The sequence below is a fragment of the Abrus precatorius genome, unplaced genomic scaffold (genome assembly GCF_003935025.1).
Source record: "Abrus precatorius isolate BTA unplaced genomic scaffold, Abrus_2018 Scaffold10, whole genome shotgun sequence".
NCBI classification, from domain to species: Eukaryota; Viridiplantae; Streptophyta; class Magnoliopsida; order Fabales; family Fabaceae; genus Abrus; species Abrus precatorius.
The window spans coordinates 19068608-19083291 of NW_020874292.1; the positions used below are offsets into that span (position 1 = coordinate 19068608).

Below are 14684 nucleotides of genomic sequence, written 5' to 3' on the forward strand. Positions count from 1 at the left end.
TAAAAAAAAATAGCTTATCATAAGAATCAAATAAAATTATGACAATCTTTTTAAATACAAGTATCATTTATATACATAATTAAAAAATAAAATTCTTTATCTTACAAGCACGTATAGCTCATAATTCTTACTCAATTAAAAAATTGTCATAAATGAAGAACTTAGAGTCTAAATAAAGAAATACATTTTTTTATTAAATATCTAGAAAGTAAATTACATTTTTATAAAACTTAAGCGAATAGATATTTAAATATTTTTATCATGTTTCTTAAATTTAGAAAAAAAATCTAAATCTACGAATAACTATCGTAACTTCAGGGATTTATTTTAAATAAATTCTGAAAAAATTATAACTACTTTTTAAATAAAAACATTTTTTTATAATTATAGATAATAAAACTTAATTCTTATTTGATACAAAATTTATAAATAAATAAATAACTTTTTCACAATCTCAAGATTTTGAAGTTGAGACAAATGAATATTAAAATTCATAAGATAATGCAAACGAAGTAACCTTCAAATGTGCAAGTGTGTATCATTTTGCACTCAATTGCAAAAAAGTATTACAATGTTTTGAGACAGTAGTGGCGGTAAAGTTTGTGAATCTTCTCCTCCCAACAGTAATCTTAATCTAACAGCCAATGGTATCACGCTACTGATATTGTTTTCATTAATTAGTCCACAAAGTTTGCTGTTCCAACTCAACTTTTTCTTTCCCTCTCTCTCTTCACAGGGTTCCGTTTTTCTCTCTCTATCTTAAAAGTCCAATTTTTACGTTAGGGTTTCCAAATCGCAGATACAAGCCCCGCATTGCTTAGCCTGATCGCCGATTAACCAGCTTAGCAATTGGGTGTCAGCCTCCATTTCTTGGGATTTCGCTCCAGTTCCGAGCCTAAAAAAAACAGTGATAAGCTCATCTTGCATAGTAAATATGTATGGTTTAAGCAACAATATTTTGCTTAATTTGAAGTTTTGACTAAGAATGCTCTTGTTTTGAAGTACATGCTGGCCTCCTGCATGTGTTGGGGTGGGGCATCAAATGCCTGTATTGTAGCCAAGTTTTTTCGTTTGTGGGGCATTATGCAGAGTTGAGCAGGCTATCATAAATCATTACGGGAAAGTTTATTATTATTACTTTTTTTGGGGTTGGGCATAAGGGAGTAAATGCTTTAACTGTTTCGCACGAACTTGTGCTGAAAAATTCTCATTTATGGGTTTTTAGATCAATCTGTCAGGTTTTTTTTTTTTTTTTTTTTGTAGTTATTTAATTACTCATCTGAGTAATAATTTATAGTTCATGTTTTCTTATGCATGGTTGGTGTGTTTTAGTTGGTAAATTGCTTTATTTGTGTTAACTAAGTTCCTAAATTTCTAAGTTAAACTGGCCTCAATATGTGCTTAAGAATGCTGAATTGTGGAAATTTGTTTTGTTTTCAGTGAAGACAAGTGATGTGCTGAGATATGGCACTTAAAGTTCCGGCTCATAAAGTTGCTGAGATTGCAATTGGCTCCATCGGTCGTGGTTATGATGTATCTGCTGATATAAGGCTTAAGTATTGTAAAGGGGATTCCATAAATTCACGTTTAATTGAAATAGATGAAGATGATGTAAGAGAGGTGGTATTACCGGATGGAGTTTCAATACCAAATGTTTCTAAATCAATAAAATGTGATAAAGGGGAACGCACTAGGTTCAGGTCTGATGTTTTATCTTTTCAACAGGTAAACATTCCTGTTTTTCCTCAAGAGGTGAATTCTGTAATCATGTATTGCTTGAATGAAACTTTCAGCTGTTAATTAGAAATAAATTATGAGCATTGTCATGCATAATATCACCCTTTCCTTTCATTTCTTAGTTCTTTGCTTATCGCCTAATTGGAATACACTTTCCTTCTTTGCTAGATAATAGATGGATCAAATAGGTGCATTAACTATCTTGGAAAATCAGTTTTGAATTAACTGAAATGTGGGAACAGCTTTGCTGTAATGTGAAACCCTGATCTATGATCAAGGAAAACCGCTCTGCCCTTTGGAATGAATCCCACTGATAGAATCAAATATCCAACTCAATATGAAAGGATGCCTCTTTATTGCAGAACCCTAATTCCCAATGCTACACCAACGGGGTCCAGATTAGGAATAGGAAAAATTACAATTGTACTGCCCTGAGATAAGTCGAGAGACCTTCACTACCTCTATTTGACCATCAGTTTGCGGATGGTAAGCAGTCAGTTTGGTGCCAGCTTGTTTGAATAACTCCTTCCAAAAAGTACACAAGAATTTTTTATCTCTATCAAAAACGATGGTGGAGGGAAAGCCATGGAGTTACAATTTCTTTTACAAAGATATGAGCTACGTCCACTGCGGTGAATGCATGACTGAGTGTTATAAAATGAGCATATTTAGTAAGTCTATCCGCTACCACCATAATGGTATCCTTACCTTGAGCTTTAGGCAACCCCAAGATAAAGTCCATAGAAATGTCAAATCAGACCTACGTTGGAATAGGTAGTGGCTGCAATAATCCTGCAGGAGATAGGGTCTCATGCTTATTTTGTTGACAAATATTGCTTTGCATAACAAACTTTTAGATATCCCTTTGCATACCCAACATAACACTCCAGCCACCCTTTTGAAGGTTCTGAAATAGCCTGAATGTCCTCTGGTGGGTGAACTATGGCGTTCATGAATGATTGTTGGGATCCTCAGAAACTGTTTAGGCAGAACCAGTTTTCCCTTGTAGTATAATTTCCCCCCTCGCAAAGTATAATCAACGTTTGTCTTGGGATCAACTAGTAACTCCTATATTATGTTTTGTAAGCGAGTGTCCTCTGTATTTCATCATCCTAGTCCTCCCTTTCATCAAACTGTAACACTTTCATGGCTGAAAACATGGGTTTCGTAGAAAGTGCATCAGCAGCTGAATTTTCTTTTCCTGGTCTATATCAAATCTCAAAATCATATGCAATCAACTTAGAGACCCACCCGTTTAACTGTTCCTCTGTCAATAGCCTTTGTTCTGTGAGGAATTTGAAACTTTTTTTGATCAGTAACTATGATAAAATGACTGCCCATAAAGTAATGCCTCCACTTCTGTACAACTTATACCACAACCATCAACTCTCTTTCATAAACTGACTTATTCTGCCCTCTCTCAGAAAGTGCTTAACTCCAAAAGGCTAAAAAGGTTTGCCTTCTTGTAATAGAACAGCCCCTAAACCTTTACTTGAGGCATCATTCTCCACAACAAAAGGTTTCACAATGTCAGGGACTGCCAGAATGAGTGGCTGGGTTATTGCTGTTTTCAACTCCTCAAAAGCCATTTGTGCTTCCATGCTCCATTTGAAACCATCATTCTTCAATGACTGAGTCAAAGGCTGTGCAATTTTCCATAACTGCGCACAAATCGTCTGTAATAGCCAGTTAAGCTCAAAAGTTCCTGTAAACTTTTGAAATCTTTAGGGACAGGCCAAAGCCACATTAGCTTCTACCTTTTTTGGATCAGCTGAGACACCTTGAGCTGAAATAATATGGCCTAGATATCCAGACTTTGCTGCCCAAAGGTACATTTCTTTTTGTTCACCTTTAATTTGTGTACTTGTAACACTTGCAACACCTCTTTCAAGTGAGCTAAGTGCAGCTCAACCGAGGGGCTGTACACTAATATGTCATTGAAAAAAACCAGCACAAACTTCAAAAGGAAAGGCTGAAGTACCTCATTCATGAGAGCTTGAAAAGTGGAGGGTGCATTTATCAATCCAAATGGCATCACCAGAAATTTGAAGTGGCTTTCATGTGTTCGAAAGGCTGTCTTCTCCACATCTTTTTTTATTAAAATCTGATGATAACCAGATTTTAAGTCCAGCTTGGAAAATAGTGTTGCTCCTGCCGATTCATCTAATAACTCTTCTATAACTGAGATTGGAAATTTATTGGGTATAGTGACCTTATTCAAAGCCCTATGATCTACACAAAATCTCCACCTCCCATCCTTCATTTGTACCAGCATAATAGGGCTAGAATATGGGCTAATACAGGGTCTTATAATCCTTGCCTTAGCATCTCACGTACTAGCCTCTCAATCTCATTTTTCTAATAGTGAGGGTACCGTTATGGTCTTATAGTAGGTATAGATGCCCCTTCTTTCAAATATATAGCATGGTCATGGTTTCTGCTGGGAGGTAAACCTTCTGGGTCCTGAAATCACTCATTATATTGCTGCAACACTTCCTCAATGACTGCAGGAATTGCTACTGTTTTCCTAGATGAATTGGTTTCTACTAATTCCACCAAATACCCATTTCCCCTTTCCTTCAATTCTTGCATCAGCATCTTTATTGAGGTTTTGGTTCTGGACAAGGTTGGATCTCGTACTAGAATTCTTTGTTGCTGTCCCTTCCCAATAGCCAAAATCAACTTGCCAAAATCAGCTTTGACATCCCCAAACTAGCCAGCCAATCAAGCCCCAAAACTAAATCTGCTCCCCCAAGCCCAAACAGAAAGAAATCTTGAGTAATATTTAATCCTTGCAGCTCCAGTAATAAGCCTCTACAAACCCCTTGACACTCCGCCTTATGTCCATCTCCTTCTTCAAATACATATGGAAGAGTTTCTTCTTTAACCAGATTGCACCTTCTCATCAACTCAGTAGATATGAAATTGTGGGAAGCACCACAATCGATCAAGACTATCACCTTCTCCTCCCTTATCATTCCCCACACCTTCCAAGAATTTCTATTAAGTTAAACCAGCCATTGTTAACATAGATATCTGCAGTGTTTTCTCAGCTTCCATGCCTTTGTCTTCTACCCATTTTGTCCCCATCACTTTTGCTGATCCTCCTGGTTCCTCCTCCTCTATGAGCAACATGTGTAATTGTTTATGTTTGCATACATGGTTGGGGCCAAATTTTTTGTCACAGTGAAAGCATAATTCCATTTTAATCTTGCATTTCTTCATCTGTCAATTTCCTAAAGTTCGCAGCTCTGTTTCTGCTTCCTACATGGCTGTTACTACCAAAGCTGCTTGCTATGTCTGAACTCTCTCCTTTTCCTTTATTGTTGCTGAAATTTGATGAATGCATCCTTGTTTCTCTAGTATAACTTCGGGTCCTAGCATATGACCTGAACGAGTTTCCTGTCTTGTTCCCTTGTTGTGTTACCACCTTCATTGTAACCTGATTTTTTTCTTCCACCATTTGGGGTTTCATCATTAGCTCTGCTAGATTGTCAGGTTCATACAATTTTACCTGTTTTGATTTCCTCCTTCAGTTCGTTTAAAACAATTCTCACCAAATAATCCTGATCAATTCCCTTCAAGAAACCCGCATACTTCTCAAATTGTTCAATGAACTCTCCCACTGAATCTGTTTGTTTCAGCCCAATCAAAATTTCGAAAGGATTTTTTATCATGGTTGGTTGAAATCATCTTACCACCGCCGTTTTGAATGAATCCCATGTAGGATTGGGATTTTAGGATTCCCACCATTGGAACCAATTCAACGCCTTACCTTTTAGTGCTACCATCACTGCATGCATCCTGTCTTCTTCTTGAACTCCGCTTAACCGAAAATACCTCTCCAAATGGTTTGTCCATCCATACTCCTCGTCACTTGCGAAAACAGGAATGTCGAGTTTTCGCCATTGTGTCTTTTTGATTGGATTCGTTTGCACCTGCACTATATCTGAATCTTTCGCTTGTTGATCTCTTCCTCGGCTGTGATTCCTTCATGATAAATCCCCTACGATGTTTGTGAGATTCGATATCATATCTTCCAGCTTTTGACATCATTCATCTTGTACATTTTCTTGTAAATCAAGATCATGATTCAAGTTCTGAATTGTGTGCTCCAAGGCTTCAATTCTTGCCTCCATTCTCGTTCTTCCCATGCATCCAAATTTCCCAATCTTGTGACCTAGAACCAGGACTGGTGCTTTGATACCAGTTGATAGAATCAAATATCAAACTCAATATGAAAGAATGCCTCTTTATTGCAGAACCCTAATTCCCAATTCTACACCAACGTGGTCCAGATTAGGAATAGGAAAAATTACATGATTGCACTGGCCCGAGGTAATTCGCGAGACCTCACTCTCCAAACCAGCCTAATTCTGTTCCAAAAAAACCTTCACTAACTACCCCGAGCTCTTATTTATATTGCTAAAAGGGCTAGCTGTCTTAACTACTACATTAGTTAGTTACAACATATGAGTTCTCCCTTTTTTTCCTACTGTATACATTTTTAAAACCTTGCCCCCACTCATTTACCATGTTTTGTAACTCTTCATTTGGACATTTGTTGATGAAATTTGTTTTGAGTATGATGCGTCCTGGTTGTTTTGCTTTAACACTCACTGTCAAAAGCCAATGAGGGTTGGCTCAACTGGTAGGATCAGGCTGAAAGATATTGGATTTGGTTTCTGTTGGCAATCCCTCCTTGGAAGGTCATTTGCAAATAATCACAGTAAGCCGTTGCAAAGGCATGCGGCATGCCCTAATCACGTAGTGCACTATATGTATCACTAAGTAGCCAAATGATCTTGGAATTATGAATCTGTTAGGTTTCTAAAGGCTGTTGAAATATATTTCTGAATGCTTTTGAAGGAGTACAATGAAATATTTCTTTTGTTTACAATCTGATATTTCAGTGGTAATGAGATTTCCTTTCATCAACAATTTCAGTAATGTGTGCATTACCCATTGACTGGCCGTTTGCTTCTTTTGAATGTTTTCAGATGTCTGAGCAATTCAATCAGGAGTTATCTTTAACTGGCAAAATTCCCTCTGGGCTTTTCAATACAATGTTTGAATTTTCTGGGAGTTGGCAGAAAGATGCAGCCCATACCAAGTCCCTTGCTTTTGATGGGGTATTAATTACACTTTACACCATTGCATTAGAGAAGTCTCAGATGGTACTCTGTGACCATGTTAAAAAAGCTGTACCATCATCATGGGATCCACCTGCATTAGCAAGGTGAATTGAGCTTTGTTAATGTAATCTTCACCCAATGGTGAAACTATTTTCAATTTCCGTGTCAATTGAATTATTATTATCCTTGGATTCTTTTATTGACATCTTGGTCAGTTCTTGAAATTATGGGTACCTGCTCTGATGTCTAGCTTTCTAATGATTTGATATTCTATGAGCCTTTAGCTGATTTTCATCGTTTCAAAAAGATAGAAAAGACCTTCTATGCTAATTGAATAGATATAAATCCCTAATGAGAATTAAGCAGAGGGCTTCTCCAATATATTAACTGTTTTTTTATGCCCCAGGATTTAAAAATTTGCGATTTCTATTTTCATCCCAACGTGATATGCACATATGGAAGGAAATTTCTGACAAAGACTGTGTGAATGAGGTTAATTGTGATAACACATTTATGTCATTCTATGGTTGTATCTATCTGAATATTTCTTCTACAAGATTCAATTTCATTAAGTTAACATTATGAACATCCTTATAAACAAATAATAACAGCAGCAGCAGCAATAGGCAGTGCATTGTTGCTGTATGCCAATTTTACATGATAAGAACTTCTTTTGGTAGTGTATTGTCTAGTTTTGGTTGTTTATCTTCATTTAATTTTAGAATATTAAACTTTATAAATGGTCTTAATCAAATTAGGACTGATTTGGATCTGTAATCTCTTCTTCATTTAGTTTTGTATGTTCCAATTGTTTGTATTGGTCGAACGTGTCAATCATGTTGAGGTGCAACTTAAATTGACTTTCTTAAGAAGTTATTAAATTCTACTAGGATTAACTCTACTAGTTTATCTTTTGACTGTTCCTATTCACAATTGCCTCAGGTTTATTGAGACCTTTGGCACCCATATAATTGTTGGTATGAAAATGGGAGGAAAAGATGTAATATATTTGAAGCAGCAGCACTCATCGACTCTTCAACCTGCTGATGTTCAAAAAAAATTGAAAGAGATTGCGGATAAGAGGTTTCTGGATGCCAATGGCCAATATAGTGTTGCTTCTGATCAAGTTTTCCCAAATAACAAGGTTAGTGACGAATTTTAAGGCCAGGGAATGATCATTGTTCATCCTGCTATGTATATTTTGCTGTTTCATGAAAACATCTGATTATGGTTTCTTCAGATTAGATGTTTCTCAGATTTGATCAATTCTTGCACTGTACATTGTTTTCATAGCTTGTGCATTTAATGTTGGTTCTGAGGCTCCCTCTTCCTTATATTTTGATTAAACACTGTAAAAGCAAAGGGATAAGATAATTTCTTGGACTACGTGATGTATATGTACAATCTGGGCCATTAAAATAAGTTAACAGTGGAACCAAGATGTCATTGTCTTGATTGATAATCTTCTCTTTGTAATGTGTTAGAGACCACATGTAAATAGAAAAAGGGAGATGGGAACTGTTCACATGTGTAGTAGTCAAAATTATAATTTAGAAGGGATCTGGGGAGTTTGTTACTGGATTGATTAATTGAGAGAGGAAATCAGGGGAGAGTCCAGATCTCCCTCAAATACCTAGAGTAGGAGAGTATTAATCTGTTATTCTTGTCTATATTTGTATCTTCAAATCCTCATCTTTGACCTTGTATTCTGTTGATACAGACCCAGAGATAGATGTTTCTGTCAATAAACATTCTGTTTCTTTTCTGATCCAAGTCTATTATAATGTTAATTCTTCTCATCTTTTGCTGGGTTGGAAATATCTAATCAATTTTGCTTATCTTCAGTTTGGAATCAGGGAGCAGAGGCTAACATTTGCTAATATTAGTCCATCAAGTTCTTATTCACACAAGGAGGTACACTTAGAACTTTTAGCATTGACAATACTTGTAGTATTTATATTTACAGTAGCAATTGTCCTTGATTATATTTTGTTGCAGGATATTGTAAGCATTCCCAAGAGGAGGGGTGGAAGTGATGACAGAAATCTATCCCACAATGAGTGGTTGCAAACTGTTCAGTTTGAGCCTGATGTGATCTCAATGTCCTTCATTCCAATTACATCTGTATTGAATGGAGTGCCAGGGAGTGGATTCTTGAGCCATGCCATAAACCTTTATTTACGATGTGAGCAAAATTGCTACTTTTGTTTGTATACATTCTATGTAAATAACATTGCCTTTTGCTATTTGATTATAATTGTTGCCCATTAAGTAGCAGACCAAGCTGTTCTATTAGGTATAAAATTTTAATGTGATCATATAGTTTGTGTTTCATTTGTGATAGCTTATTTATAAACTTGTGAGGCCACCCGTGCCCCAGTTTTGCAGCGCTGAGAAGCAATTATTGAAAGTTGTTTATTCATATGAGAAATATTCTTTGCTGCAAATGAGTTGTCATAGACAGTTTGTTGTATAGTTGGACTTTAAAATGTTGAAGGATTGCTTTGCAATACCGAGTACTCAAACTTAAGAAAGGATGGCCTTATTAATAGAATGGTAATTAAATGTTAGGGTGATTCATATATACAGGGCCTGGATTTTTGGAACTTTGAAATTAAATTCCTGTGGGTATCCTTTTTTTATTCGCTTGTCTTAATTGTTCTTGATCTAATGTAGATTATATTGACTATGGCTAGTTCAAAATGCTTCATCATTCTGCATTGAATCTTGCAGACAAACCACCAATTGAAGAGCTCCACCAATTCCTGGAATTCCAGCTGCCAAGGCAGTGGGCACCTGTATTCAGTGAACTTCCTCTTGGTCCACAACGGAAGCAACGAAGTTCTGCTTCTTTACAGTTTAGCTTCATGGGGCCAAAGCTTTACGTTAACAACTCACAGGTAAATGTTCTTGGTCCTAGGCATCTGTTTCCAGTGGTTGCGGTTCTATGGGTCATATTGAATTTGGTTCATGTCCTTTGGTTTGATATTTGCATGAAGACACCTTTACAATTTATTTTTGTTAATTTGTAGTGGAACCAAGTTTTGCAAAAAAGATGCATCTTTCTAGTTCATGTGTTAACTAAAACTCTTAGTCTTAGTATATTCTATTGCTAAAATTCATGAATATTACATTTCTTAAGTTGGACATTCTAAAATTTGTGGTCGTTAATTCTCTATCTCATGTTGTTCTTGGTTGGAACTTGGGTGAGTTTAATGTACTAAAGTTTCTTTGTTGCATAAGTTCTATAAAAGCATCATTAACTCATGAATTATGATATTATTGACTGTTTTTGTAATGTGTGTTAATGGGAACGTGTTAAGAAAGAAAATATGAATTTTATTGAAAACACAAAAGTCACTCAATGCTTTGTTTCTAAGTTTAGACGTATTGGGAATGTATTCAATGCTTCTACACATGTATCCATGTGCACACTTCAGAAAAATTGTATTGGTAATTTATAACCTTTGTGCTAAAGACTAGAATTGCTGTCATGTTATAACAGGTTGATGTAGGTAAGAGGCCAGTGACTGGTCTACGTCTTTATCTTGAAGGTAAGAAAAGCAATCGGTTAGCCATACATTTGCAACACCTTTCATCACTTCCAAAAATCTTCCAGCTTGAAGATGATCCAAATGATAACTTCCAGCGGAAGTCTTATGATAGGAAATTCTATGAGAAGGTTCAATGGAAGAATTTCTCTCATGTGTGCACTGCTCCTGTGGAATCTGAGGAGGATCTTTCAATAGTGACCGGAGCTCAATTGCAAGTTGAGAATTATGGCATAAAAAATATACTCTTCTTAAGACTTCGATTCTCAAATGTGTTGGGAGCTAAATCAGTGAAGCAACCTGAGTGGCAGGGATCTCCTGGGCCAGGAGCCAAGTCAGGCCTCATATCCACTTTAATTAGCCAACACTTTACAGCAACATTTCAGAAGCCTCCTCCACGTCCAGCTGATGTTAATATAAATTCTGCTGTCTATCCAGGTGGCCCTCCTGTTCCTGTCCAAGCTCCCAAGCTTCTCAAATTTGTTGACACAACTGAGATGACCAGAGGACCACAGGAGTCTCCTGGCTATTGGGTTGTCTCTGGAGCAAAGCTGCTTGTTGAGAAGGGCAGAATTTCTCTCCGGGTTAAGTATTCTTTGCTGACCATGGTATTACCAGATGATGAGATGTTGGATGATCATTAGCTGATTCGTTCTGGCTTTGCCTTCAGCGAACTATATTTGCAAGTGTTCTTTTTTAAGTTGTGAGAGGTTGGGAAATGAAGGGAGGGTAGTTATCATACAGAAAATTGGCTTTGGTTTTGCTAATCCGGGAGGTCTTCTTTCTTACAGTGAAAGCACATATAAAGTTCACGAAGAGATAGGGAGAGGGGAACACGTGTAAGTTACAAGGTAGACTTTTACAGCCCAGAACAATGACTTTGTTGATAATTACTATTAGAAATCAATTCCACAGGCCTCAGGCGCATTACCTCATCTTGTTTGGATAGGATCACCTTGATAAATTATGATGAAAACACTAAATATATATCAATTTAATACGTTGAGAAATTATGCCACCGTAATATTCTCATTTCTGATTTGAGTTAGCTGGTTCTTAAGCATAAAAATTTTGTAATGGGAGAGGATGGACGAGCCGATGCTGATGGTGATCAGGTCGTTACAGAATGGGACTCGAAGTCTTGTTTAGGATCAGATAGTATATCGCATATTACGTGATATTCAATGTTTGCTGCTTGTTTCTATACTAATAACATTTTCCTAAATCATATCGTAGTAGCTGTAGTCCTTTCTCGTTGAAAATGCACTAGGTTAAGAAAATGAAGATAATATATATGTATAAAATGCACTAGCTGTAGTCCTTTAGTGGCTGATGAAGGACAGCTAACTTGGAAAAAGGAGGCTTCCCATTTTGATATGTAACTTACAATATATATGTATAAAATTGACACAAGTTGGTCATCTCTGAGTATCTGTATACAGAGAAATTCATTGACAACAAGTAATAGGTAAGAAAATGTGCTAATTAAATACAAAATGATGTTCATGAGAAGGCCAATAAATCCCTTCCCTTGGACACGGCAGAGGAGCAGGTTGGGCGATGTAGGTAGGATATTGCTGCCCTGGCATCAAGACTGAGAAATCAGACGCATAAGATGATGGAACCTGTGACAAACATTAACAGTGCCTTTAAAAAATATTCATATTGATGTTCAAAGAATCACTTAACTAGAGAAAATCACCTATTCACCTTTTATGATTGAACGACGATAACTTTTCAAAATATAATGGTCACTTTTTGGTAATGAAGTAATCACCAACTTTTTATAGTCAAACATGTTTTCTGGGTGGCCTGCAGGTTATTCTCCCTTATTTAAAAATAAATCCTTCAATTCTAAAGCAAATAACGTTATTTATCACAGAAATAAAGTTAGATATATTCAGTTTTAAGCCTTCGTGAAAGTGAATAATTATTTTCTAATTCTTAACTAACACGGGTTAATTATTTTTCCCAAGCATAAAAATATTGTTAAATTAGCAGATAAGTGCCAGGTTCTAGAAACACCATCATATAGGGAATAAAACTAAAGTATTATGAAGAGACTTACTGATTGGGCATTTCCTTGTTTTACGGTTGGTACTGAGTGGTCCTGATAACTACTTGCCAGCATAGATTGTGGCGTGGAAAATTGTGGACTCGGTTTGAACAAATGTTCAAATATGGCCATTATAAGAAACATTGAAATCAAAATGGCCGTGGCAACAAAACCAAAAGAAATAGCACTCATAGATGTTCCTAAGCTTTTCCATGGAGTTTCCTCATCAAACCCCGTTTGTGATGGACCCGAGTTTGAAGATGGATATATGTTCCATGGCTTTGATCTTTCAGTGTTTAAATCGCTCATGGTTGGTAGATGTCACTAGATATTTTCCCTTCTCAATCTGTCAAGTCTTGTTTTGTTCTTCTAAGGAGAAAAAAAAGATTCACTGGTTGTGAGTAACCATAACCTTAAGCATCATGGAAGCCAACTTAGACAAGGCTGTGACTCACGAGATCTCTTTTAAATATATATGAAGAGAAATCTATCCTGAAACAAATAAAAAAAGAAAGCATCAATCGTCTCGTAAATAGCCAAGTTCATAGTAGAAATGGGAAAAAAATTTAAGAGCAAATTAACATCAAATATTTCTTAAGAATCATTTTACAACAATTTTCTCTTTTCCTTATCTCTTATTTTCTACTCGTGGGTAACATTCTATTCCATAATCAAAATCATCGAAGGGAAGATACAAACATCTCCAAGCTCATGATAACTCTTTGTGCTCATAAATCATCAGGTGACTTTCGGTTAAGACTAGATGTCAAAACTGTGATAGTAAATTCATTATTTAGCTTCCACAAATATGAGATGATTCAAAAACAGGAAAGAGTGGTAAGAAATGAAAGCAGCACATGTAGAGCTAACGAGCTGGTAAATTTTAAAGGCATTCATTGTAAGTCATTGACTCTGGACGAGAAGAAGTAACCATGAGAAGTTTTAGAAGGCAGATAATGAGAATACTTCCAGTAATGAAGTAAAAAGAAAATATTGACGGCCTATGGTAATTACATTAAATGCTCTACTAGAGCATGCATGGCCAAGTAGTGTCTTATAATCATGATATTAAAAAGAAGTTTACCTCACAAAAACAAATTGCAGAAATGCCAAACACATTGATTAGTTTTGAAGGACATGATAAATGCAAACAGCAGCTCTCAAAAATATTTAAGAAAGATGCAAAGAGTTGAAATGAGCCAGAAAATGCAGCATAATAGGTTATAATAAAGCATTAGAAATGCCATTAAGACAGTAAGAGAAAGATTAGCACAATGCCCATCCTTGAAGATAAGTGGTTCCATGTCAATATAGACTGATATGTCATTTTCTAGCAAGTAAACAGAAATAATGCAAATTAACTTAAGAGAACAAACTTGCCTTTCAATTTTTCTTTATGATATGGGATCACCTTGAAGTATGGTGTTCCAGTTTCTTAACTGCCATCTTTTTAAGGCAAGAGCACACTTTATGCTATTATGCTTCACAGAAACATGATACTGAGCACGGTTAGCTTTATACCCATTAGAAAATGTAAAGACAACGGTCTATGATAATCCTATTGGTACACTTTTCTATTTATGTTCCCATGTCGATGATCCTGATGCCTAACTTATTGAATACTATACCTTGTGAGAAGAAGCAAACTTAAAGAAATAAAGAAGAATGGGCCTTGCTGTCCGGAGAACCAGAACATGAATTTTCAATTTCTGCTTTTAAAACCAAAAGTAGTCATATTTAAGGCTGGATTTCATCTAGGTGGTTGTAGTTAATCCAAGCCTTTAAGTCACATGAATAGTGACTCTTGGTGGGACAAGTGCTAGCAATAATTTCCAACCACTCCTATTAGAAATGACAACATTCCTTTCATGTATATCAATCTAATAATTATATGCATTTAGAAACAATAATTTTCATGATAACCATATACATAATTACAATCAATACAGTAATACACCGAATGAAAGGAGATACGCACGAGGTTGGGAGGTGGGGGGAATATTATAGATGAGAAAGAAACTGGAGGCAGGAGCACGTCTTTGAGGATTAAAGCCTAAAGTCTCTCTCTGATAGTAACATTAATGTTTTAGAATCCCCCTTGCTTCCAGCATAACCATTCAAATGTAATCATGAGAAAGATTACGCTATGAATCTTTCATAATCTCATAAAATCTCCGCTGATTAAAAGATCTAAAAAGAAGAGAA

At 36.1% G+C, this 14684-nt stretch overlaps 2 protein-coding genes across 4 annotated transcripts; one reads left to right on the forward strand and one right to left on the reverse strand.

The window, feature by feature from the left end:
* Positions 1 to 570: 570 nt before the first annotated feature.
* On the forward strand, positions 571 to 11841 carry LOC113870160 (MACPF domain-containing protein At4g24290). 3 transcript variants are annotated; one of them, XM_027506766.1, is made up of 9 exons: positions 571 to 647; positions 737 to 907; positions 1441 to 1725; positions 6738 to 6976; positions 7815 to 8016; positions 8718 to 8786; positions 8871 to 9057; positions 9606 to 9772; positions 10378 to 11841. In XM_027506766.1, exons 3-9 carry the CDS (start codon positions 1465 to 1467, stop codon positions 11065 to 11067), a joined length of 1815 nt encoding a protein of 604 aa, XP_027362567.1. In that variant the 5' UTR covers positions 571 to 647; positions 737 to 907; positions 1441 to 1464; the 3' UTR covers positions 11068 to 11841. The 3 variants fall into 3 exon arrangements, with proteins under 3 accessions (XP_027362567.1, XP_027362560.1, XP_027362575.1); XM_027506759.1 differs by lacking the exon at positions 571 to 647 and having other exon boundaries at positions 658 to 936; positions 10378 to 11643; XM_027506774.1 differs by lacking the exon at positions 571 to 647 and having other exon boundaries at positions 710 to 936; positions 10351 to 10442.
* On the reverse strand, positions 11798 to 14170 carry LOC113870181. Its single transcript, XM_027506780.1, has 3 exons — positions 13860 to 14170; positions 12492 to 12971; positions 11798 to 12048 (listed from the first exon to the last, which is right to left on the reverse strand). Exons 2-3 carry the CDS (start codon positions 12786 to 12788, stop codon positions 11905 to 11907), a joined length of 441 nt encoding a protein of 146 aa, XP_027362581.1. The 5' UTR covers positions 12789 to 12971; positions 13860 to 14170; the 3' UTR covers positions 11798 to 11904.
* Positions 14171 to 14684: the final 514 nt, after the last annotated feature.